This window comes from Bactrocera latifrons, unplaced genomic scaffold, assembly GCF_001853355.1.
Source record: "Bactrocera latifrons isolate USDA-ARS-PBARC rearing strain unplaced genomic scaffold, ASM185335v1 scaffold_67, whole genome shotgun sequence".
Taxonomy (NCBI): Eukaryota; Metazoa; Arthropoda; class Insecta; order Diptera; family Tephritidae; genus Bactrocera; species Bactrocera latifrons.
Window position 1 is genome coordinate 209,103 of NW_017537345.1, and position 15,587 is coordinate 224,689.

At 37.7% G+C, this 15,587-nt stretch overlaps 1 protein-coding gene across 3 annotated transcripts in view; it reads left to right on the forward strand.

Moving 5' to 3' along the window:
• The window catches only part of LOC108975588 (serine-rich adhesin for platelets), a 57,968-nt gene that overhangs the window by 16,790 nt on the left and 25,591 nt on the right, over positions 1 to 15,587 (forward strand). For all 3 annotated transcript variants that reach the window (XM_018944163.1, XM_018944165.1, XM_018944164.1), the window contains one exon: positions 14,565 to 14,766. In XM_018944163.1, the coding sequence (XP_018799708.1) occupies positions 14,565 to 14,766 (202 nt within the window). The remainder of the gene's footprint in view (positions 1 to 14,564; positions 14,767 to 15,587) is intronic.

The following is a 15,587-nucleotide window of genomic DNA, read 5'->3' on the forward strand; positions in this document are numbered from 1 at the left end:
TGACAATAGGGCCTTAGTAAGGCTAAGTAAGTCTGATCCATTTTTAACCTCCACAGAAATTAGGGCCCAATTAGAGGAATACCACGGCGTACAAATGTCTGCGCAAACTGTACGAACACGACTACAAGAAAATTCATTGAATGGCCGTTTAGCACGACGAAAACCTAACGTTTCAAAAAAAAATATTGAAAAGCGTTTGCTAAAGACCATCTCTGGAAGGACTCTAAATTTTGGAATTTTGTGGTTTTTAGTGACGAATCCAAATTGAATGTATTTGGTAATGATGGGAAACCATATATAAGACGACCACCTTTGCAAGAACTCAATCCCAAATACACTAAAAAAACCGTGAAACTTGGCGGTTCATCGGTGATGGTGTGTGAGTCCGGACCTAAACCCCATAGAAAACCTATGAGGGATTATAAAAAGAGCCGTAGCTGCACGAAAACCTCGCAACAAAGATTCTTTATGGGAAATAATGGAGGCAGAGTGGTACAACATAAGTCCCGCTCAATGTGCTACTTTAGTCCAAACAATGCCAAAGCGATGTACTGAGGTGCTACGTAATAAAGGTTATCCAACTAAGTATTAGTCTTAGGTAAGGTAAAACTGCAAAAAAATGTCGTATACTTCGAATAACTACATTTTTCTTTAGGTGACTTAATTATATGAGCACAACACATGGATGGGCTAAACGAATGATCGCAATAAATTTATTATTTTAGAAGTTAAATAAAAAATAAGTGTTCTGTAAAATTTCTTCCATTTTTTGTAAAATTAAGTTTCATTCCTTTACCATAGAAGTTGCTTTGAATACACTTTCGTTCTGTTACTGGCGTGACTTAATTATGTGAGCACAAGTGTACATATAAGGTGTTTATTTTCTTGTTGTATGTAAGTTGAATGTGTGTTTTTTACAAAGTCAATTGCGCGAATATTTTGAGTGCTTAAATATTTTGTTGCTTAAATATTTGAAATAAAAAGTAAAACTCTTCTTGGAGTTTGTGTGAGCATTTTGTACAAGTACGATATTCTTTGCAGGAGTAATTTGATAGCAGTTTCTTATAGCTTTTAATTCCTTTACGATAATTTCAAATCCGATTTAAATCGCCTTTTGCCAATGTTAAAGGTTATTAGCTTTATATTTTTATTACAGTGTTAAGTAGCTTGATTCGCATTTACGTGAATCAAAAATTTTTCGATCATTTGTTGTACATCACCAGAAACTCATTACTTCCAAAGCCCTTAATGAGTTTACTGATTGATTTTATTATAACTGGTTGAACCACCTCAACTTTGTACCAATTAGCATAAATTCAATCTCTCTACGTTCAATTCAATTTAGTATCGGCGATTTGGTGTCTGTAAAAAGCGCTTAAAATTCCGATTTATAATACCAATATTTTTTTGTTTTTGGTACTAAAGGTAATAAACTTTATTTTCCACCAGAAATTCACAAAATATAAGTCAATAAATCTGTCTGCCTTAAACGGGTACCGAGTACCTAACATGGAGGATTTTGTGAAGATACGGGGTTTGTCCGGAATATAATGAGACTGTTACAATTCTTTAAACACTTTCAAAATAGGCTCCTTCTGCGTCGAAGCAGCGCTGCCAGCGCGATTTCCAAGCATAGAAGTCGTCACGGAAAGCATTCTCCGGACTATTCTTGAGAGCCAAGGAGCAGGCAAGGAAACAAAACAAGTCCGGAGGGGCTGCATCTGGGTTGTAAGGCGGCAGCGGAAGCGTTAGGATGCTTGGAGCTGTTCACAACAAGTACGGTGTGAGCCGGGGCGTTGTCGTGGTGCAATTTTCAATCGGCTGCGGTGCCTTGTCGGATACGATTGACCCTTCGCTGTAGTCTTTTGAGAATTTCCACGTAAAAGTTGGCGTTGACGGTTTGTCCAGGAGGAGCAAATTCATGGTGGACGATGCCTTTGATTTSAAAACAGACAATGTGCAACGTTTTCACTTTGAATTTGCTCATTCTTCACTTTTTTGGGCGAGGTGATCCCGGCGTGTGCCACTTGGAAGATTGCCTTTTTATCTTGGGATCATACTCAAAAATCTATGACTCCTCACCTGTGATTAGATAACCTTTTGGCTTGGTTAAGTCATATGCTAACCAATGGGCAGGGTATAAAAATTACGCTCCAGATCATTTGTGGAACCCCGCATGGAAGCTATCACCATTGTTGTGGGTCACCTTGATCAAGGAATTATTACTCTTCCTTGACAGGGAGAACTTCAAGGTTGTCTGCTACGCGGACGATCTCGCTCTCCTCTGTTTAGGGTTGGATCTTAATTTCTTATATATAAAAGTAAAGTACAATGTGCTTGTTTGCACAGGGGTTTACGGGAGCAATGAAAACTACTTCAACAGATTCTCTGGAGGCTAAAATTGGCATCCACATTAAATAGGAATAGAAGAAATGAAAAGGAAGACGAACTGGCCTGCTCGAGGACACAATTCTTCTAAGCTGCCACAGGCCATTCAGCTCTTTCAAGAGTTGTTTGAAGTAGTGGACTTTAGAGCAACCCCTCAGTTCTTGGAACACAAAAAACACAGGGCATACCACAAATGGGGGAGTATTGATGATGGAAATACCAAAATGCACCTATTTTTGGCAACCTAACATTGTAGGGGTCATCACAGGGCACCTACACTTAAGATCACGCCTTCAGAAAACGGGAAAAATGGATTCGGCGGAAATGTATGTTTTGATGTCACAAGGCAACGTGACCTGCCAATTTTACATTTCCTTCACATATTATTGTTTAGTGATTTCTGATCATTTAAGATTTGTTTTCAACTTTCATATGACAAAAAAAGTTCACATTTTGTTAACCAGTGTAATTTATAAACAATTTATTGATGGCTAAGAATTTCCTGATAAGATTATTCGCAATTATAAAGCAATAATAGGAAATTTGACAGTGCCTCTCAAAGAGAAGCAGGTAATCAGTGTTTTATATAAATTCTTTCAGTCATTTTGGTTATCAAAACTAACGCCTCACTTTCTACTAACTTCAACAGCACTAACTTTTCGACAGTTTAACCAATTACAATTGTAATCCAATTTTTATCGCTTTTAATTGCTGCAATTCATCCGAAACTCGAGCACAAAGTGATCCATTATTCCATTAGATCCACCAAAGAGCATTTTGCGGGGGGCGGGTAAGAAGGGAAAACTTTGTATACACATATGTATGTATGCATGTTATATATACATATTTAGATACATACATAGTGCATGTATAGTAATGCTAGAGCACAGAAAGCTCGAGTGATTCATAGTATGTGCTGGCGTCCGTAAGCACTTCGAAAGGAAAACATACTTATCTGCCAAGCTGCGATTCACCCACCCGCCTTCTCGACACTGCAATTCAGTTTACCTTCAACTCAAGTGCACTAGCTTTTGTTGGTATTGTTGTTGCTTTATATTGCTTTGCGGTTACGGTTGTAGCTGCTGCCATCAGTCGAGGGCTACACTTGACTACGACTTATCAGCACTACTACGATTGCGTACGCACACACTCCGCTATAAAAACACACCGACATACCTATGCAAATATAGATATATGTATGTATTGTGAAGGGTGCCGGTGCCTAGGCGTCGCATGAAGAATTTCACATGTCTGCATTTGAATAAAGCGAGCGCAAATACGACATGAATTTCTTGTTTGTTTGCTAATCGAAAAAAGGGCTGAAAGCGAACTAGAAAAACAAAAATCCAGTTAACGAAGAAGCGCTGAATTTTTACAACTTTTTGTTAGTGTTTTTTTACAACTGAAATGCAATAAATAATATTATTCACTCGCAGCGAAGTTGTAGGGCTTATTATGATATTTCCAATCCAAGGCAGCCTTGTAAAATTGGTGCAATGCGTATCGGCTGCACTCTACATATGGTCAGCTGATGCCCCGGCTGTTGAGATAACGGTTGTGTAGTTGCAATAGTGCCCGTGATATGTTTAGTTGTTGTTGTCATCTCGCATTCGCAAATGCAAAATAATGGTTTCATTGTTGTATTTGTTATGCGTGTTTGTTGTTGTAGTTCAAGGCGTCTAGGTGAATTGTTAAATTGTATAGAAACCAATATTTAAGCCAATTATTTGTGGCAATTGTGCTTGGACCGGACTGCTGCAGTGGAATTTAATGCCTTTGTTGTTGCTTTCATTGTTGATTTTCATTTTCATTTCATTGCRCATTACAATTCCAATATTTTTATACCCTGAATAGGGTATATTAGGTTTGTCACGAAGTTTGTAACACCCAGAAGGAAGGGTCGGAGACCCTATAAAGTATATGTATATGTAAATGTTCAGTATGTTGAGCTGAGTCGATTTAGTCATGTCCGTCTGTCTGTGTGTCCGTCTGTATATATACGAACTGGTCCCTCAGTTTTTAAGATATCGTTTTGAAATTTTGCAAACGTCATTTTCTCTTCAAGAAGCTGCTCATTTGTCGGARCTGCCGATATCGGACCACTATAACATATAGCTGCCATACCAACTGAATGATCGGAATCAAGGGCTTGTATGGAAAAYTTGCACATTTGACAATGTATCTTCTCGAAACGACTGGTGTGAGTTATTGTTCATAGAAATAATGTAATATCGGAAGAAATTGTTCAGATCGGCTCACTGTATCATATAGCTGCCATACAAACTGAACGATCGGAATCAGAGCTTGTATGGAAAGTTTTCACATTTGACAAGATATATTCACAAAATTTGGTATATATTATTTTCAAAGGCAACAATGTAATCTCCGAAGAATTGGTTCAGATCGGATAACTATAACATATAGCTGCCATACAAACCGAACGATCGGAATCAAGGGCTTGTTTGGAAAACTTTTGCATTTGAAGTGTTATCTTCACGAAATTCGACATGGATTACTGCTTAAGGTGATAATATAATCTCCGAAAAAATTGTTCAGATCGAATTACTATAGCGTATAGTTTCCATACAAACTGAACACATAGTTACTAAAAAAAAAGCACCAAGGGTATAGTAGCTTTGGTGCAGCCGAAGTTAACGTTTTTTCTTGTTTTATACTCGCTTGTAGTCTRAGCATTTTGTTTTCGTGTTTAATATTTGCCTAGGCGCCCACACGTCGCTGATCAAGGGCATTTAGCTATTTGTTAAATGTTTGCTTTTATTTTTCATATTTGCGAGCTTGATTAGTCGCATCTCCATCTTTGAGCGCGTGATGATTTAATAATTTTGTTATTGAACTTTGTTAATTTGCCACGCGTTTGTAGACACTTCAAAACTATATTAAATAGTTAAGTTTTTATTATTCACAGCTGATTATATTAAATGATTATACACTTGKAAATTCTAAGAAATAACGGGTTTTTCAATAAGAGAGATCGCCCTTTTTTTATTTCTGTGAAAGTACATTCGACTTCTTTTGCATGGCCACCGTGGGACGTTTGCAGAAGTCACCTCCCGGAACAACATATTGTCCAAGTCTATATCATCCAATTCGGGCCAAGAGTATTCGATTATCATTGAGAGGCAGCGGTTMCCATTCGCAGTAACGTGCCGGTCTTGATCATCACSAAASAAATACGGCTCAATGGGACCGCACCAAAGCGTAATTTTTTCGGATGCAATGGTGACTCATGGAGCACGTGTGAATTGCTGCCTAACWAATAACGCATACTTTGCTTATTGACGAAGCCATTGAGCCAGAAATAAGCTTAGTCGCAGAAAATGATTTTTCGATGAAAATACGGATCATTTTCAAGTTATTGCTCAGCCCAATTCACAAACATACGACGATTCTGACGGTCAAGCGCTTCAATACTATTGTACCTGTCTCTTATACACATCTAGATGTGTATAAGAGACAGGTTTTATACACTATTAACATTCTAGATATTAATAAAATATTCGGTGAAATTCATTATTTTACCGCGCATAACATCACCAATCTATATGAAGTAAGGTCAACCTCTGTCTCTTATACACATCTAGATGTGTATAAGAGACAGGTTATATACATATGTATGTGCTAAGTAAAATTTTTACCCGATTTTATCCAGATTAGGTACAAAGATACACTTATCAGTAAAACACGCTCTCTAATTTTCATTGAGATAATAAACACCTTCTCCGCTATATGTAGAGTCACCAGTGAGTTAGAAAATTTTTATAAAAGGTATATGAGAGCTAAGGGAAGTATTGATCCGATTCAACCCATTTTTAACACACAGACATGCCATTGTCAGAAAAGGATTATTTCTGAATTTCATTTATATATCTCACATATTTGTCGATATTTGCGGTATAAGGTCAAGGATATGGATTTCCACCTAAAATTTGGCAGGGCCACGCACATAGCCCAAATTTGATACCGGTTCCTACAAAACACTCTCATACCATCTCGAGTGTAACATTTAATCTCGACGAACAGAGACTAAATTCTACAAGTCACTCATCACCCATGGACGTAGACAACATCTGATGTGTCGTCGTTACGAGCTTTCGAGAGAGAAAGGTTCTGCAAAAAATTTATAGTCATTTGCGCATTGACAACGGCGAATATCGCAGTCGATGGACCGATGAGCGGTACGAAATATACGACGGCATAGACATAGTTCACCGCATAAAGAGACAGCGCAGTAATATGGAATAATAGTTTTCTCTTGTAAAAACAAGCGCAGCATTCTAATTAAATTTGCATTTCAAACTTTACCACCGTTCGACTTAACCTCTACACTAGCTATGTCATTTTACAAGTATATTGCCCTAAAGGGCAGAATTTCTCCGAAATTACCCTACTGGCRTCGCTAGTTTTCCATTTCACCAGCGATCTACTCTACGAGACTTTGCATGGAAAACAAGTTTTTCGCTGGTTACTTTGTGCRATTATTTTTTTGCCCACTTTTTTCACATTTTATGACTTCTTGCGGACGAGCTTTATTACGTTGGCCACATTATCATTTCGACTGGTTCCTTGTCTCTTTATCTATCTATTATGTTTCTTGTATGTGTTTCATGCGCTTGTTTGTTTATTTTCATTGCGCTTTCTTCGCTCTCCATTCACCTYATTATACACCTCCACACAATTTGTTCTTGCCTTTTGATATTTACYTCATATGAGTATGTCGTACTTGCTTTGTGGCCAGCGGTTGCTTGCCACCAACGTGCCATTTCATGTACCTCCATACATATGTATGTACGAGGTGTGTTCTAAAAGTATCGCGAATTTTGTATTTTTCCAAAAATTATTTATTTGTTCATGAATATCTATTTTGTCCCCTTCAAAGTAATCCCCATGAGATATTATACACTTGTGCCAACGGTTTTTCCAATCCTCGAAGCACTTCAAAAAATCATTTTGTTTTATTTTCTTCAGCTACTCCTTCGATGCCGTCTTTATCTCGTCAAGAGCAGCGTAACGTCGTCCTTTCATGGGCCTCTTCAGTTTAGGGAACAAGAAAAACTCACAGGGGCCAGATCTGGGGAAAACGATGGCTGTGGCATCATTAGTGTTTTGTTTTTGCCAAAATGTCCCGCACAAGCAACGATGTGTGAGCAGGTCCGTTATCGTGGTGCAAAAGCCAATTTTTGTCACATCTTCTCGGTGCACCACCGATAAACGTTGCTTCGGTCCAAGGTAGTTTCTCCATATGCCACAGTCAACATTCGGAATGCATCCGCGCACTTAATTTCGTTTTTCACACAAAATTTGATACAAGTTCTTTACAGGTCCATTTTTTTGAATAGGTCAAAACCGAAGACGATCCAAAACACGTGCAAGCAAAGCAGCTGTCAACAATTAAATGAACATTCAAAATGGCCGAGCTTGTCGGCATAAGTGAGAGACATGAGTACCAACATAACGCCACAAAAAATTCGAAATTCGAGTATGCGTGACCCGCGAAAATTCGAAATACGCGATACTGTTTGAACACACCTCGTATGTATACAATTATCGTTTACACTTTTTGTGGTTATTTAAATTGCTATATCTTCACAATCGTACACACTATATACATATTCATGATATGCTTTTTACAATTCAAGTATCATTTTGTAGGATTGTAATAATAAAATGGTGAAAAGTTCATTCTACTTGAGAGAGTGAATACGATTTGAGTTGAGGCCGTGTTGTTATTACTGTTTATGTATATGTCACTGTTTCACTGTGTCATTTGAGGAGTAAAGCTGCATTCTGGAACTGGTCCAGTTTGTATGTTTATACACTGAATTTTATTAATTTTCCATCTCGACATACGCGAACTAGTCCCTCAGTTTCTGAGATATCTAGCTAAAGTTTCGGACACGCCCCTTTTCCCAAAGAAGCTGCTTATTTGTCGGAATCACTGATATCAGGCCACTGTATCTTATACTTGCCATTCCAACTGAGCGATCAAAATGAAGCCCTTGTTTGAAAAACTCGTTAATTTGAAAAGGTAAACCCTGTACCTTCCAGAAAGTAATAGGACTGAATCGAAAAAAAAAAATTAAACTAATCGTTACAGTTCTTTGAAAACTTTCAAAATAGTCTCTTTCTTCGTCGATGCAGCGCTGGCATCGCGATTTTCAAGCATTGAAAACGTCACGGAAGGAATAGCCATGAGAGCCGAGGCACATGGTGCTTGGATACCATATGTCATCTCAAAATACTTGCCTTTCACTGGCCTTTTCAAGGGTTGTAGGGCGGCTGTGGCTGCGGCGTTGGCGTGCCGGTTTTAGGTAGCTGCTAACAAGAAAGGGAGCAATTTTTGGGCGTCAGTGAGCACTTTTGGGACCATATTCGCGCACAGTCTCATTACTCTCCGGACAAACCCTGTACTAACTCGGTTTATGATCGTTTTTGTTGTTGCTCTCGGTAATTTCGGTTGGGATGGTAAGGATTAGGTAAGTTGTCATGRACGTCATCCAATGGTAGGCCCAGGAATTGTGCTGTTTCGACGGGGTTGGACAAAAGGGAGAAGGGTGTCATATAAGTAGGGTTACCAGGGCATGGAAACAGGTGGCTAGTGCCATGCGGGGACATGCTGGGCATTGTATATTTCATATGCCAGGGTCTATTCTAGATAATTAGTAGAAGAACTTGCAGCAGTATCTGTTTTCACTAGTTTTAGTTGACACAGAAGATAGATCGTGCTCTAAAAAAGTGAACCTGGTTTTCATTTCATAAATAAGAAGTATTAAGATAGCTCGGCTAAATGCTATTATTAAACCCTTTAATAKCTTAAAACTATCATCTTAGTTAACCTCACGGTCCCACAGAAGTAAAGCTAAAGGTTCAACACAACTTATTACCTGAAAGACAAACTATGGAATTACTATGTTGACCGCTTGCCGCCAAGTCTAACTGGGTATATTGTTGTTTTTGTTGTTATTTATCAACATTTGGTTTTCGTCATTTGCTATTCACCGTTTTTTTGTTTCAACATTCGTCACTGTGGCTAAGTAACCAGAGGTTAAACAGCAACATGGCTGCAATGGCCTAGTTTTGCGCGCCACCGCCAGACACTCTTCACCTGACCGCCTGCTTGATAATATGGTATGGTATGGCGAGAGAGCAAGAAAGATGGAAAAATTGTCGAAAGGTTGCGTGTCTTTACAAACTTAGTTATTTGCATGAGCAGAGTAAATTTGTGACTTTGTATATAARTATGTTTATATTGGCTACATTCGAATGCAATTTTGTACGATTTAATTATGCTGTTCCGCTCGTTATCTTCGCCGTTGTCTTCAGTGCGCCCATCACGTCCAACCGATTGGTGGCAAAGTGTCATCGTGCAGTTCATGCTATACAAAGTACATATATACCTATGTATAATGGTATGTACATATATCTATAATGAATACCTTTGTGTCGGCCGGCAGCTGTTGGTGGCCAAACGACTTTAGCGAGTTAGGCCAGTTATGGCCATTAAAAAGTGCCATAAAACTTGGTCACTGCACTTGATCGCCTATCTSCCATTGTTGTTGCGCTTTCATGTGCAAAAATTATGCATTGTTGTGGCATTTTCAAAGCGCACTCGTACTTTGCTGATTAAAAGCTGTATTCTACTCAATTTATGCATTGCATTTTTTATAAGAATAAAATTATAAAAAACATATTTTTATTTTTACGTAGTAAATACTCAGCACAAAAGTTTCCAATTATTTCTCTAAACGGTTGTTTACCCACGTGAACGTATTTTAATATTCATTGTTAGCAACTGCTRATGTTTTCGCGTTAACAAGAGCATAAAATTGATTAGTTTGTAAAAARGTTAACATAACAAGTTAACAATAGTTAACAAAGTGTTCATTTAAATTAAGGTAGTCATTATATATTTCAAAATAAGTATATAAATATCTTCATAATTTAACTACAAACGGAAATCCACATAAAACAGCTTGTTATCAGCCGTASAACCCCCACTCACCTGTGGACAAAATAAAGAGAAAAGTAAGATTTTTAAATTTAAATTACGCGCGAAAACCGATTCGTCGAAATATTTTGTTTGTTCTAGTTAGGTGTGACGGACAGTGACATCTGTGGCAAATGCCACATCAAAATARTCATTAATGCTTAGTATACGCTAGTCTYTCTGAAGTACATAAAGTGCACGGAAASAAATTTCTGGTGCCGAATCGTTCAGAATGTTGGAAAAGGCCTTCGGTAATAACTGTTTTAAGCGAGTAGTGTTTTTGATTGATATACATTACTCTAAGAGGGTCGAGAACGCATTGACGACAAACCACGTTCAGGACGGTCATCAACTGATCATAAACACGTCAATTAAATAACGAAATTGGTGCTTGAGAAGCGACGATTAATCGTCAGATATCATACTGTCATCGTTGGAAGATCGGAAAGATCAGTGAAAAGCATTTTGAAAGATCATTGGGTCTAAAAAAAGTGAAAATACGATTGTTTCCAAAATCACTAAATTTTTTCGTAAAACAGCGTMGCGTTACGTCTGGGAAACTATGCTGACCGACCATCAGGATGTCATGAAACGTATTATTACTACCGATGAGTCTTGGATCTATGTTTACGAGTCGGAAACAAACCAATTGCCAAAGGAGAGGCGAAGCAAAAAAAAAAAAAAAAACACTTCAAAGCAGGTGAAAAATTAATGTTATGTTGATAGTTTTCGTCGATTAGCTATGTATGGTGAATTTCGAATTCCTTTCGACCGCTATTCGTAGAAARAGGCCGGAATTATGGGCCGACAATTCTTGGTTTTTGCACCACGATAATTGTCAAATTGTCAACCAATATCGTGCCGCAACCACCGTATTCGCCTCATTTAGCTCCGTGTGACTTCTGGGTATTCAGCAAACTCAAACGACCGCTCCGAGGTAAYCGCTTWGAGTCAATTGACGACATTAAAATCTCTACGCACATTGAAGGCTATTCCCGAAATTTCTTTCAACTSTTCAGCGTACAATCGAAACGCGAAACATTTTAAGCGTCTACAAATTGCTTCAAGTTGCAAACTTGGTGTCTTCAATTTTACACTCGGCAGTTCCTTTTTGCTMAATTTAAAATTATTATTATACAATWTAATTTTTAAATTTCATCGAATTACATTTCTGAAACCACCTAGTGCTCATTAACTTACTGCGCAAGTGTCGTTTTATGCATAGAATTTTAATGAAACATTTGAATTTCTACTCTTCAAATAAAGTGTAATTTTCATATAACTGGGGATACGAATAAAAAACGGCAATATTCTCACGTAGCTTACTAAGCCCTTCTTGATCAAATAAATGTATTTATTGTGAACACGCGCTTTATAGAGTACATTCCTCTTATTTACATAAGCATATGTTAGGAAAACGTCATCSTTATATACATATATGAAATTACTGTTGGCGTATTCCAGAAAATCGCATCAAAAACTATTTGCGAACACAACAATTATTATWTTTTATAGCTTTTGTGGTTAGTGCTTTAAGTCACTTCAATTGTTTTCGCTATTATTTACGTTTATGCAACAAAAACATTTGTTACAAGTGTTAGGTGGCTTACAAGTAATTAATAACAAATCGGTTGCAACCAATCGATTTATACTCTTGCAACTTGCAAGAATCAAGGTAAATACCTTAAAATGTAAAATGTTAACCAGAGAAATTGAATTTATCTGAATTTCAGTTGTATATCCCATATATTTACCGTTATTTTTATGCAAAGTTTTACCCAGTTATATTAGTTGCTGCTTGAGTTGTGTACTGGAAAGTGAAAGAATCAAATGGAATTAAAAACATTGTTATAAGGGAAAGTAGGCGTTGTTGTAGTCCGATTTCATCCATTCTGGCATATAAATGTACAATAATGCCAACTGTAATTTCATTTTTATGTAGAAAGGTCGGCTCTTGAGAAATGTGTTTTCGCCCATCGTAAATTTTATGAAATTAAATATTATTCAGTTTGATCCAATACTTTTTGCCATCTTTCGGACAAGATATTGATTTCAAGCTTATAAAACTTTTGATCTTGCACTTAGAAAACTGATCTAAGTGGWTTTTGACGTCCTGATTTGGGATGCAGCGCCTCTCATCCAAAAAAAATTGCAGAAACCGCAATAAGTAATAGTCCGAAAATGCCAAGTCTGGAGAGTATTGTGGGTGCGGTAGCACATCYTGTTCAAGCTGCAAAAAAATTGTAAGAGGTCTCGCATTATCCTGGTAGGATACTAAACCTTTTACATGTATATTGTTAATTTTTAGCCTCTTATGTTTGAGTACATCATTCAATTCGTCAAGCTGATCACAATACTCTGATGAATTAATCGTGGAATTKTCGGGCAAAAGCTCAAAATAAACCATCCCTTTGAAACGCCACCAAACCCACAGTAAAACTTTTTTGGTGCCTATCGGTTTACGATGCAGTTAGAGCTGCTTCATATTTTTTAAACTATGTTGTTGTTGTTTTTTTGTAACGGGTACATGTTCCGTTAGGTTAGTAAGTAATTAGGGTGGTAAGGATTAGATTAAGTAGTCGTTATGACGTTATAGAATGGTAGGCCCAGGAAACGTGCTGTTTCGACCGGTTCGGCGTGGCATGCAAAGAGATGGACATATGTTTKATATATCAGAGTAAATTCTGGATAAGTAGTTTAATCAGCTGCAGTATCCAGAACGATTTTCAGACCATGATCTCTTGCGTTTYACATTCTTGTAAATAACCCACTTTTCGTCGCCATGTGTTTCAAAAATATATTATTTCCTGATGAGCAAATTACAATCGTTTATCCGACGAAGCTTTCATTCCGTACGAACATGAGGAAAACATATGTCAAGCTTCGAAATAAATCTTAGACGTTGCATGTGCTTGTGAACGGCTGCGTTAGACAAATTTAATCTTTCAACTAACTCGAGAGTTGTTCTTTGATGATTTGCATCGACCAACCACTTCATTTTATCCAGAATTTCACTCAAATCAAAAGAATCTTGGAAAAAAAAAATATTTATCGTTTCGGTTTGCACCTTTMTCTTGAATGTATCTTTAAAACTACATCATTAGAATGTGGAATATAAAAGCACACGATGTATTGTAACCAAATTACAAATCTTACTCTGTTGTGAAGTGTAACACTCAGTCTACGTATAACCCTCAACACCAAATCGCTACTCGTGCAGTAGTATAGAGTACAGTAGTAGTAGAGTCTTGCGGAACGTAAGCAAGTGTACCTCATCTTAGTGCCCGGTCCAAAAGGTATTGCCGGGAACGAGCATGATCTCCGCAGCATCCACTAACATGGTAGGACAGTGAACCCTAAATTGCGGTGGGTCCTCATACCAAAAAGGAGTTGCCTCGAAAATAAGAAGGAGTAGGCAGAGACAGTTATGATAACAACTCCAAGGCATGCAAGTTATAACCTTCTCAGCAGGTTCAAATATGCAATCAACCTCCTTATGGACAAACTCAGGCTACTTGCCGCATTCTACACTGGCCACTGTAAACTGAAGAAGCACTTATATAACGTGGCCCTAGCTTCTTGCGCAATTTGCCGGTGCCGGTCAGTGTTTGCAATTGGGCTAGGTTGGTCGTTGTAACTTAGGAGAACGGATAATAGGCCTAAGGTGCAATCCTCATGTATTTATCTTATCTTTATTTCAAACTCAGTTTATACACGTACATATATATTATATACATACATATATACCTACAATCATATGTTCATGCTTGTGGGGCTTTCACGTTGAGGAATCTTCTCTAAATTGAGTACAACATTCTTTACTGCAGCTTAGCTGGGTTTAATTGATGTTTATGAGGTTTGCTTGCGACGTCATCTTCACTTAATTGTGGTAATACGACGCTGGAAACAATTACGCACCAGCGATTATGGTATTCGGCTGGTGGGGTTGGTGTTGGCGCTGCTGACGTTTTCTAACAAATTAACTCATTTACTTCATTTACGCCAGTTTACGGCACTTAAAGTACACATTGCCAGTTTTCTAATTAAGTTTTACATTTATCATTTGTTAAAAAAAAAAAACATTGCAACWAATTCTTGCTAGCTGTTTTGCTAACCCATAAGTCTGAAAAACAAGACTCTAATCGATTTTCTCTTCTTATTTACTTTCTAGTTTCCGCCATTGTTGAGTATGATTACGAGGCCAAGGAACCCGATGAGCTGGACTTAGTCAAAGGCGCGCTCATTCACAACATTAAACAGATGYCGGGCGGCTGGTGGGAAGGCACACTGCAATCCAACGGCAAAATCGGCATGTTTCCGGATAATTTCGTGCGGATTATTGATAACAGCGACGAAAATAAAATCACAATGAGGTTTGTATTCATACCATATACGTCGAAGAGCTGCCCTTTRGTGATAAGAGAGTTTTAATAATTATTAATAATGTTTTGGAATATATGCTGATAAGGGTGCTGTTGGGTGAAATGTGCATGTTTATACCCTGAACAGAGTAAACTAAGTTTGTCAAAAGGATTGTAAGATACAGAATCAAACGTCGGAGATCCTATGAAATATGTACTCGTATCGTAAAGATCGGAGGATGGAGTCATATGGGAGGTTAGAGCCATGTGTAGAATTTCACGTAAGTGAGAAAAGTTCTCTGAACGCCATTCACTTGGGAATGGCCAGAAATGATATTTTTACATATGGCTCAAGCAGCTCATKACTTCCGTTTGAAGGCGAAACTTCCCTCTCACTGTTGTGCGCTGGTCTTGGCACCCGCCACGTAAAAAATAAACCCAATGAATGTAAGAAACACGCCTTCCCCATTGTAAACTCTGCTATAATCGCGTTTGCGGTGTCTACGCCAATAAAGAATAATGATATTTATAAAGATCAGTTCCAGAGATCCATTACATTTATGTATATAAACGAAGCAGTCCCTCAGTTTTTGAAAAATGGCTCTGAAATTTTGCTTACATCCTTTTCTTCGATCTTTTCGAAACTTGATATGGATTATTGTCCAGAACAACGATACAATCACCGAAAAAATTGTTCAGATCGGACCTCTATAKCACTCAGTTGCCATACAAACTGAACGATCAAGTTCTGGTTTGGTTTTTTCTTGATTTGTAAAGGGTATTCTTGCTTGCGTTAGAAAAACTTAGTTTAAAATCTCCTAAACAAAAAAAAT